At 41.5% G+C, this 11,868-nt stretch overlaps 1 protein-coding gene and 2 pseudogenes across 1 annotated transcript; 2 read left to right on the forward strand and 1 right to left on the reverse strand.

Moving 5' to 3' along the window:
* Positions 1-1,782: 1,782 nt before the first annotated feature.
* LOC149200764 (LOB domain-containing protein 24 pseudogene) lies at positions 1,783-2,413 on the reverse strand (annotated as a pseudogene).
* Positions 2,414-2,955: 542 nt separating this feature from the next.
* Positions 2,956-3,540, forward strand: LOC149200765 (peroxidase 12 pseudogene; annotated as a pseudogene).
* A 6,432-nt stretch (positions 3,541-9,972) lies between these two features.
* Positions 9,973-10,803, forward strand: LOC149200766 (disease resistance protein Roq1-like). The gene is made up of 2 exons (XM_089401058.1): positions 9,973-10,385; positions 10,497-10,803. Exons 1-2 carry the CDS (start codon positions 9,973-9,975, stop codon positions 10,801-10,803), a joined length of 720 nt encoding a protein of 239 aa, XP_089257184.1.
* The last annotated feature ends 1,065 nt before the right edge of the window (positions 10,804-11,868 follow it).

An 11,868-nucleotide genomic window follows, 5' to 3' on the forward strand; every position in this document is an offset into this window, starting at 1 on the left:
AAGGCTTGACTTAGGAGATAAAATGGCAGTCACTCAAAATATTCTATTGATTCTTGAATGATTACACACATATTTATACAATCAGTAGTCTTAAGATAGGAATGCTATCTTAGATGTACAATAGTGTGGTTGAGAGATTCTCTCAACCACACACTAAGCTAGGAGAAACTAAATTCCTATTACATAGGAATAAACTCCTCAAATAGAAAAATACAACCATAGACAAGTAGGAATTAATTATTTCCAACTCCCCCCCTTAATGACTACTTGTCATGATAGTCAAATCCACCATCATACACAAATTGCATGTACAAAACCTCCAAAAACACAATCTGCCGCCCTCGGACAGATCCACAACTTCTCCGATCCCACGGATCCCCTTGAAGGTGAATTGGCGCGATCCTGAATGAAAAACCCGCACCCATTGGCGCGATTAATGGCCTAACAGACACGCCATTTGGCCTTCCTGGCATTGCTGTTAGCGCGAAAAACGCCAATCCCCTTCTACTCAGAGAAAATCATCTGAGTCTGAGCCAGGTGTTCTGCAGTCCACCTGCTCCTACGAGCACAAAGCTCTCGTGTACACACAGCCACAAAGGCACTTTAAGCCACACAGGCAATTCCGCCACACAGGCAAGCTAGCTTCAAAAGACACTTCAGCCTCAAAGACCATATAGATGGTTTCTGGCTCACCACCAACCATTCAGCCACAAAGGAAAGCTGGCCACAAAGGCACTTCAATCACAAAGACTATATAGATGGTTTCTGGCTCACCACCAACCCTCACTTTCAAGTGATAAAAGATGGTTTCAGGCTGACCATAAACCATTACAAAGTGGTTTTAAGATCACCACGAACTTCCAAATGCCTTTTCAAGGCTTACATTCAACATTTGGAGTTTCTGGTACATACAATGACTATTACAATAACATGCTAGGGAGTCTATTCCACAAACCACACTAAAACAAAAAATCTACTTTGTTGTCCACCATAAACGTTGTCGTTGCTCCTTTGATATCACTGTTGCACAAAATTAATATTTGGTGCAATTCAACCTTGTTACCCAGCACATTTGCATCATCTTTCTGATTTAATTGTCTTGGATTTACCTGCATGATTTGTTAGAGTAGCTAATTCTAACAAAATCACTCCATTGAGTTAGCTAAGCTCAATGATTATAATTCCAAAACATTTATAAATACCACATTTTATTGTTGCAGTGGCAGCGTATTACCAAAGAAATTCGAACGCAACTATTATGGCTTCTCCATCACCATGCTAATCGGCCCTCATTTCAAACTGATGGCCTCCATAGTGCCTTGCCAAGTGAAAGAAATCCTCCGCCCAGGCTTTCTCTGCCTCCAGGGAAGTCTCCGGTTTTCTTTTCACTACTACACACGTGATGATCTGATGATCTCACAATGATGGAAACTCTTCCACCTCAACCAGCTGTAAATACTCCTCAACCAACGAGGAGTATTTAATCTACTCCACTTTCCGGTGCTTCGATCTCGTGGATTGAAACTCACACAGGTCGGCCTTCGGCTCGACCTCCACACCACAGGTTGGCAGCCGCTACACCGATCTCAACGGCCACTGTGAGCACGTACCTTCGGCCCCTTCGTTCCACATCCACGCTTCCTTTGCAGTAGATCGCGTCTCCACACTCACCGCACCAGATCCAAGACTCAATTAATCCCAGACATATCAAGCTGAGATAATAAGAAATCTACCTGCCATAGAATAACCGAGCACAATTTATGTGCACAATGATCTTTAGAATCAACTCAACAACTGTTCCAAATAGCACTGATCGCTCCACACGTAGGACGTACTTCGACGCTTTCCAGCAACTCTTCCACATGATTGATCGGACTTGGAGGTGCGCTCCCCTTTCAAATCTACACACAACAGTGCACGTTCACTAAACAACGCAGCAGTGCACTCCCATTTCGAACCTACAACTACACAAGTCGGCTGGACCTTTCAGGGACAGATGGATAGACACATAACCTGCAACTTCGACAATAATCCTGTCCGACGGCTCAAACACAGCGCAGAGAATCTACTTCCCCGCTTGCCCTCTTCTTGCACCAAGATAAAATTGCAAATCGCAGACCTGCTGCTGTAGCTGGCAAACGGCCCCTGCACAAACATAGATGGGGTCCCGCACTCTCGCCCCTGCTTCATATACCATACTACTCACTGCGTCATCTCTGTGCTCCTTATCAACATCCTGAAGAATCCTGATGATATTGCTAGCTCCAAATACTCTGTGCACAGTAGCAAACTTGTGAGGATCATTTGGTGGGAAGTAAGGAGCCAGCACACACTTGTCTCCACACCGCCTTCTCAGTGTCCTGCAAGCAGCACAGGGGGTTGCCACTTTTGTCCTCTGATTTCCCTCACTCATCTTGTAAATCTGTAGGCTCCTTCACATACAGCGCTGGAAATAAACTTCAATGTCTATTGTAATATCCTCCTTCACTGGCAATTGAAATGTGAAATTGAAGGATGAAGATAGTGGGGAAGCCATGAGAGGCGTTTAATAGACGTGCAAGCAGCGGGGCTTGCGTACTCTCCCAGGAAATATGAATTCACCTACCAACGCGTCTTTCTGATCCCATTCGCCGCCGCCGAACTTTAGGAAGAATGTATCCTTCCGTCGCCTCGTCTTGGTAAACCGTATCTTTATTCCGCCCAGAAGATCGGGATTGCAAGAAAATTGGATCACAATGTCATTTCACAAACCAAAATTGGACTCTCGCAGTACCACTCAGTATTGGATCCCCAAAGGCCAAGAATATTGTTGCCGCTATTTGGTTGACCACCTGGCAGTTGAAGCAGAAGTTGAAGGACAAGTGGCCGTCTATTAGAAATACCTGATCCACACGGTAAAAAATATTTATTAGCAGCCACGCACGACTGCATACATGCAGATCTCTGGCTTTGAAGATGCCGCAAATCCAGCAACAAATCTCGGTTCTTCTGATTCACTTAATCAGCCTATATTCTGATCTTCTTTCCTTCGCTTCAATCAACAGCAGATCCATGCAGCGATTAAACTGCACCTCCTCCTTCACGGTGAAGTGCTCCAACAAAGAGGGTGTCGACCTTCAATCCATCAGAACCCGACAGATCGACCTTGATGCGACCTCTTCCAGGCATACGAGATACAACACCTCCAAGAATCTCAACGTTACAGACCTCGTTGCTCTTTCAGGGGGACACACCATTGGCATGGGGCACTGCACCTCCTTCACCGACCGTCTATACCCGACGCAGGACACTAGTTTGAATAAGAGCTTCGCCCAGAGGCTGTACACTAAGTGTCCTTCCAAGACCTCCACCAACACCACCGTGCTGGACATTCGCACGCCCAACGTGTTCGACAACAAGTATTATGTAGACCTGATGAACCGGGAGGGCCTGTTCACCTCCGGTCAAGATCTCTACACCGACTCCCGCACAACCGCAATCGTGAAGGAGTTTGCCCTGAATCAGGATTTTTCTTCCAGAACTTTGCAGTGGCCATGGTGAAGATGAGCCAGCTCAACGTGCTCACCGGATCCAAAGGGGAGATCAGGCATAACTGTTCCGCTAGCAATCTGGCCTCGACAATTGAAGTGGCGGTAGAAGACGTTATTGGATCTTATGCCTCATTCATGTAAACTCCACTGTCAACACAACGAGCTCAACTCGACGACCAACACTAAGTTGAATAATTCGATATATATATCACTCTTGAGATGCTTGGTCAAGCAAAGGCCAGTTTGCAGTATGTCAGATAGGAGATGAAGCGGTGCCCCGGTGGATCGACCCTCCATCAAGATGCAGCAGATCGGCCCTCCAACTGATCCGCCCTACAACAACCACCTACTGTAACGATCCAATGCAGGTAGCGTTCACCAAAAGGCAAGTTGTGTTCACTGAGTGGCGAGAGCAGAAAATGCTCACAGAAGCCGAACTGCAAGGGCCCCATTGCGACAACCGCAGTACAAAATAGAGCAGTTGCAACGCTTCCTTGGAAGGCTTCGGAACTCTTGCCCTTGCCCTTTTTATGACTTCTTCTGTAGTACTCTTTCCCATGTTCCTTACACAATAGAGGCCGCTTCACATCACCATTCACACACAGGATTACGTGGGTTCTCACACAGCCACACATCCAAGGATGTGTATCCGAGATCTCCCGCACTCACATCAGATTCACTTCCATGATCGGCTGCCGCAGAGATCAGACGAGGGCAACGGAGACTTCAGGATCCGTTCGTGGAGCTGTTGCATCCTCCTACGAGATGCATCACTCAACCTGTGTAGATGGCTCATCAAGACAACCGAGATTTGACAACAATACGATGATCCCAGCAGCCACACCAGGTGTTTTCTCCAACTCGGGGCATCTCTCCTTCTACATGGCAGGACTAAAAAATGGACAAACAAATCTTAAATCCTATGCCCAGGAAGGGCCAAGCCCCGGACGGGCCAGGCCCTCACGGGCTCCGATACCAAGATAAAATGGCAGTCACTCAAAATATTCTATTGATTCTTGAATGATTACACACATATTTATACAATCAGTAGTCTTAAGATAGGAATGCTATCTTAGACGTACAGTAGTGTGGTTGAGAGATTCTCTCAACCACACACTAAGCTAGGAGAAACTAAATTCCTATTACATAGGAATAAACTCCTCAAATAGAAAAATACAACCATAGACAAGTAGGAATTAATTATTTCCAACTTTAGGTGGGTGCTTCTCTCTGCAGAGGCTGCCTGACTCGGTTGGGAACTTGACGGGTCTCCAAAGTCTTGACTTGGGCGGATGCTCTCATTTGCAGACACTCCCAGGTTCGATTGGAAACTTGACGGGCCTCCGACGTTTTCACTTAGGTGGGTGCTTCTCTCTGCAGATGCTTCCAGACTCGGTTGGGAACTTGATAAGCCTGCAACGTTTTCATTTGAGTGGGTGCTCCGCGCTGCAAACACTCGCAGACTCAGTTGGGAATTTGATGGGCCTCCAATATCTTGACTTGGGCGGGTGCTCCGCTCTGCAGATGCTCCCGGACTCGGTTGGGAGCTTGACAGGTCTCCAACGTCTTCACTTGGGAGGGTGCTCCGCTATGCAGACTCGATTGGGGATTTGACGGGTCTCCAACGTCTTCACTTTGGCGGATGCTCTGCTATGCAAACGCTGCAGACACTCCCAGACTGGATTGGGAATTTGAGGGGCCTCCAACATCTTCACTTGGGCCAGTGCTTCGCTCTGCAGATGCTCCCAGAGTGGGTTGGCAACTTGACGAGCCTCCAACGTCTTCACTTGGGCGGGTGTTCCTCTTTGCAGACGCTCCCAAACTCGGTAGGGAAGTTGACGGGCCTCAAAAGTCTTTACTTGGGCGGGTGTTCTGCTCTGCAGACTTTACCAGACTCGGTTCAGAACTTGGGCCTTCAAACTCTTCGATTGGGTAGATTCTCCACTCCTCAGACTATCCAAAGCTCTCAGAGTGGGTTAGGAACTTGATGGTTTCCAAAGTCTTCACTGGCGCGGGTGCAACACTATGCAGAGTCTCCCACGCTCCGTTGGAAATTTGATGGGCCTCGAACGGTTTCACTTGGAACATTGGAAGGGTGTTGCAACTTACAGATGCTACAGTTGAGCATTTTGAGGTCGTTGGAAATGGGTGAGGTGTCTTATGTCTTAAAGCGCAATGTTGTAGCTATTAAATCAAGCAGTCGCACGCCCAGTTATTGCCTTGTAATGAATGGATTTTTTTGCAATTTACAAGTGTTACAGTTGAGCATTTTGTGGTCATGCTTGAGGTGTCTTAATGTATTAAACGGCGATGTCGTAAGTATTAAATCAATCAGCCTCACGCCCTGTCATTGCCTTGTAATGAATGGAATTTTTTTTTTCTTGTATTTCACTTTATGGTGCACAAATTGATCATGGCGTAGGTATTAAATCAATCAGCCCATTTAGTGGGCATGCTTGAGGGGCGATTCCTATTTCCGCCACAATTCTTTAATTAATGCCCCTGACATGCGGGGGCATTAAGGAAATATAACGCGAGCTGTTTTTTTTTCACCTCCAGCTTTTTCAGCTCGCGTTATATTTCCCTAATGCCCCCGCATGTCAGGGGGCATTAATTAAAGAATTGTGGCGGAAATAGGAATTTCCTACTTGAGGTGTCTTAATGTATTAAACGGCCATGTCGTAGGTATTACATCAATCAGCCTCACGCACTGTCATTGCTTGTAATGAATGGAATTTTTTTTTTATTTCACTTTATGGTGAGCAAATTGATCATGAGTAAATTGCGGGTAATTAATGGAATTTTCTTTTTTGTTGTATTTGACTTTATAGGGGGCGTAAATTGAAAATGATGCGATAATATTGGAGTGTTTAATGTATCCAATCGTTTTGGTTTTTCTCATGGGGTGATAATGTTTGCCAAATATTTGTATCTATATATATTAAATGTATATGTTTGTGTGATTTTTTAATTTTTTTTGTTATATGAATATAAAATAATATCTGTTTGAATGATTTTTTATTTTATTTGTTTTGTTATATGAATATAAAATATATTTAAAAATATTATATTTGAGAAATTTTGTATGGTTATGAATTTGGGTTTGCGGCATTCTAAATTTTATATATATATATATATATATATATATATATATATATATATATATATATATATATCGTGACATTTTAAACTATATCTTTGGTTTGGTGATCTGCGGTATTCAAACAATTTATATATATTTTTGGGTTTGCGGCATTTAAAACAATATATATATATATCTTCGGTGATCTTAGGTCTACTCCAGTTCTGAGGCTCGCATTCTAAACTATATCCTCGCTCCAGTTCTGAGGCTCGCATTCAAATAATAAGGGTCTCTTCGGTGAACTTGGGTTTGTCGACGGTGTATATATCTTTTGAACTTGATCCAATCAGGTCTACGGGTTGCGATGGGCACATGCGATCTACAGACATGTTTGATATCAGGGGCACACTTTCCTTATCTTTTTCTAATACATATTTGCTCATATATTTGCAAGTATGAATATTTCACCACAACTACCAAAGATTACCAAAAGCAGACCTAGCACAGTTACTCTACAAGGCCTCTATGAATATATAGAATCTTTAGAGAAACGTAGAGAAGAAAAAGAAGTCAAACTACAAATAGAGTTAGAAGTCATGCTGGAAAATAAATTTGCATTTCTTGAAGACATAATCCAAAAACAAATAGAAAATAAAATATAACTATTGGAGAATAAAATGGTGGCAATAGAGACTAGGTTGCAGGTTATAGAAAAACAAAACCAAGATACTAACCAAACATCCCAGCAAGGAGATGCTTTAGAGAGCGTTAGAATGAAGGACATGATTAAAGAACTAGAAGAAAAAGTTAATAGCCGCCTCACCCTAAATAATGTGGTAGATAAATTAGATATCAAACCAATTAAAGATGAAATGAACAAATTAATAGAATTAGACCATCAGCATAACAAAAAGGCCTTGAACCTTATAATCTTCGATTTAAAAGAGGAGGTAGATGAGGATACCTTAGCCATAGCCCAGACAGAATTACATAATAGATTACAAATTGAAACAACACGTCTCACAGAAGCAACAAGGTTTGGGAAATTAACTGAAAATGAAGGAAGACCGATCCGAATAAAGGTGAGCTCTACTGATCATAAGTATGACATATTTAGTAAAATACATCAAGAATGTGAGCGTAAAGGGATGTAAGGATATTTGATGAATGTTATTGAAAACTAAAAAAAATAATTAAAACTATAAAGGAAGAGGTCAACTAAGATTAGTAATAACAGTATTATATAATTAAATCAAATCCTTAGTTTAGGAATAAATTAAATTAAATTAAATTTAAAAGATTAGTCAAAACGACAAAAAAGGGAGGTAAATGAATTGAATACAATATAATCAATAATATGACAAGTTAATATTAATTAAAAGAATAAGGTTAATAAGAAATTTTGGTCAAAGTAACGATAAGTTACAAATATTAATTAGAGAAAGCCAAATTAACAAATTAATAAAATAAAGAATAACAAGTGAAATATCAGATATGAAAAAGATGATGGTAAAAGTAAAAGGTAAAGAATTAGGTCAAAATGAAAAACCAATGATAAAGATAAGGTTAACAAGGAGATATTATAACTAGCAATTTCCCTAAAAGGTGCAAAGAGAGGCCAATAGGATTTTTAAATTGTGATAATTTCAAAGACATTTACATTTGAATTTAACTTCTAATATTATCAACATTTCAAGGGAGAATATATCACTATTTAATAAGAAATAAAAAGTGGAATCTCAACCCATTAATTGATTATATCAAATTAAGAAAAAGTTGAGACATCTTTTTAGGTGATCTTTTTCAAATTTCAATGTGAAGTTAGAAATATTTCTGGTTGTGGCCCAAACTGTAATAAACCCATACGGTTATATAACTTCAATAAACCCATACATACCATTATATAACTTCCTAAGAAGTGTTGGTTAGATCATTATAAATATCCTTATATGTACTTATGTAACTTCTCATAAATTATTGGGGAGATCATTTTTAAGAGAGGTGGATTAGAAGAGTATCTCATTTATCAAGAAAGAAATTTGCAACTTTGAATCAATTGTCTCCAAGAATGACTAGAAAGCATGAGTATTGCTCGCTGAAGGAAATTATCATGAAAGGGATTCCTGTTCGGCCTGTACTGTAACCTCAATTAGAGTCTCCACAGAGGGAGACATGTCCTCCTACATGGCCATCACATGTCCAATAGCTCTTACACAACTATACTACCAAGCCCTCATTTCATTTCCCAGTGTTGTTAGTAGTCAATAATAAGGGGTTAGTTACGAACTTGTGACTTCATCATGGCCCGCTCCTCATTTCATAGCGTTGTTAGTAGTCAATAATAGGGTGTTAGTGTAGAACTTGTGAATTCATCGTGGCGCACTCCAAGGTTGGCTAGTGTAGAAAAAATAGATATTGAAACAGAATGGATTTACCATTTGAGCTAGTAAATCCTGAACATGAGTATGTACGAGCATTTGTCTGACTACTATGATTTACCATTTGAGCTAGTAAATCCTTTACTAATGATGCCATAACCCTTCCATATCATGTCATCTACCGTGCACAGGGAGCTCACACGAAAAGTTGCTTTTGAGAAAATTGTGGCGAAAAGGTGTGTGATAGTCCGCATTCTACCTACCGTGCACAGGAAGCTCACACTCGAAAAGTTGCCTACCCTGCACAGGAAGCTCACACTCGAAAAGTTGCTCTTGGGAAAGTTGTGTCGAAAAGGAGTGTGATAGTCTGCATTCTACCGTGCACAGGAAGCTCACACTCGAAAAGTTGCTTTTAGGAAAGTTGTGGCGAAAAGGTGTGTGATGGTTCGCAGGAAGTGGGTAGTGGGCACCAATAGAAAATGACCAAATCGTTGAGACTTTGACGTCTAAGGACCAATAAACAAATTTTATGTTGGCGAGTGTTTCTTGTGTTTCTTGGCGACTTGAAAATTACAGAAAGCAACCTTATACACTAGGGATTCAATCGTTTAAATAACTAGGTATTGATACATAGACAAAATAGCAAAGGTGCAGCTGGTAACTTCATTGGAGTTGCTAGATCATTCAGTCGAAAATATATAGGTTGAGCTCACATTCCCCAATATCTGTAACACATTTTAGTTATTGCTTCTTTGTTATTCTATATCCAATGGCAGATATGATTAACTTAACAACAGTTGGTGACGCTACATGTTCGGCATCCACCTCATAGGGCAATAGCTACAGGTATGTTTTTGATGTATTCATAAACCACCGTGGTCCTGACGTGAAGAAAGGCCTCGCCAGTCATATATACCGTCGCCTGAAAGAACATGGATTAAGAGTATTTTTGGACCAGCCATAATTACAAAAGGGAGAGAACATGACTTCTCAAATCGAAGAGGCTATTCAAACTTCCACGGTGCATGTAGCGATCTTTTCTCCAAGATATGTTGAATCTCGTTGGTGTCTCAACGAATTAGTATTGATGTTGGAGTCGGGCTCAACAATTATTCCCGTCTTTTATCATGTCAATCCTTGGGAACTTCGGTGGACACAGAGCCAAGATGGAGTTTATGCTCGAGCCCTGAGCATACTTTGGTGTATCCTTCTGTGTAAAGAGGACGAAAATGGAGCGTATGCTCCAGCCCTGTGCATATTGGAAAAGAAGACAACAATAGATCCTCAAACCAATACAAAGAGGCCACGGCATAACTCGAACACTATTGAGAAATGGAGGAATGCCCTTTCTATTGTAGCAGACACAAGCGGCATTTACCTGAAGGCGTGTAATGGGTAAGAGCACCCTTGCTTCTCCCTTCTTAGCTTTTAATTTGCTGGATTAATAAGGATATCGATATTTTTGTAGGCGTTCCTTACCAGACATTTATTGTGGATATTATTCAGTGACAAAGGGCTGCTTGTTGATGAGGTTGTTGAACAAGTTCTGAAAAAAGTTCGCAGACCACTTCTTAATGTCGCTAAATATCCAACTGGCCTGTTTGAAAAAGTAAAGGATGTGGACATCACAGTGTCACTGCAACGGCAAAGCGGGAAGCCCAATATTGTGGAAATTGCGGGTCTTGTCGGAATTGGAAAAACGACAATCGCCAAAGAATTATTCAATCGGGAGATGTCAAATTACGATCGATCTTGCTTCTTGTCTGATGTCAGATCAGGAAATTTGCTTTCCCTGCAGAGTAACCTTTGTTGAAATTGTAATTTCAACTGCCGTGGAGCGACAGCGACCGCAGCGTAGTTTTCAGAAAACCGCAATGGAGTCCATCGCAGTGTCTTTCTCGCAATGGTGGTTTTTCCTCGAATGGCAGCGATACAATCAGCTACTGACAGGTGCCCAGAGCCACTATTCCAAAACAACTTTTCATCGGAGCATAAAGATCAGTCAAAAAAGTCCGCACGATATTGATTGCAACCGTCTGATTGAATTCAACGCTGTCCACCGTCGATTGAAGCCAGGGCTGCGTACAAGTCTGCACCATGACTTGCGTGAAGTGAAAGTTTTTTTTGTTTGACCACCGTTCTGTCATTAAAGCACTTTAATGAAATTTACTGCAGTCGTAATTGTTGGTAAAGATTTTAATTTTATTAGTTTTTTTATTACACGGGAGTATGGCAAGAAAAACTGCATTGTCCTGTTATGTTTTTGTGTTAGTTGCATATGTGAAATGCAATATACGCAGCAGTGTGTATTGTAATTATTTTTTGTTGAGAAAACAAACAGGGTATGCGCAGCAGCGCAAGGGTAATGCCTTTTGTTGAGAGATTGAAATGAAACACGCAGCAGCGTGAATGTTTTAGTTTGTTGAGAGCACGAAATGCAAGAGAGGGGCAACAGCGTGATGGCAAGAAGGAGAAGCACAGCAGTGCGAATGTAAGCAGTGTGAAGGTAAGTATTCATTTGAGAAATGAGTGGGAACACGCAGCAGCGTGAAGAAATGTTTTGTGTTGTTCATTGAGAATATGAAATGTGGAATGCGCAGCAGCGCATATGCAAGTTTTTTTTTTTTTACACAGCAGTGTAGAGTCAAAGAGTGGGTAGAAGCACAGCAAATATGAATGTAGTTTTTTGTTGTTTGCATATGAAATGCAAGTGAGGCACAACAGTGCGAGAGTTGTTGTTTGTTGAAACGAAAAGGGAAGCACGCATCAGTGCACAAGTGAAGAATTTTCACACAGCAGTGTGAATGTTTTCTTTGGGGTATACGCAACAGCGTAATGTAATTTGTTTTGTTGAGAAAATATATACACAGCAGCGTGC

The sequence above is a fragment of the Pinus tabuliformis genome, chromosome 2_1, assembly GCF_031772625.1.
Source record: "Pinus tabuliformis cultivar Carrire ecotype Pingquan chromosome 2_1, CPIR1, whole genome shotgun sequence".
In the NCBI taxonomy this organism is placed as follows: Eukaryota; Viridiplantae; Streptophyta; class Pinopsida; order Pinales; family Pinaceae; genus Pinus; species Pinus tabuliformis.

Excerpts from the sequence above, each read along its gene's own strand:
- LOC149200766 (XM_089401058.1), top strand. The coding sequence starts at position 9,973 with ATGACTTCTCAAATCGAAGAGGCTATTCAAACTTCCACGGTGCATGTA. Across the intron at positions 10,386-10,496 it reads TACCTGAAGGCGTGTAATGG|TGACAAAGGGCTGCTTGTTG; the intron begins GTAAGAGCACCC and ends GATATTATTCAG.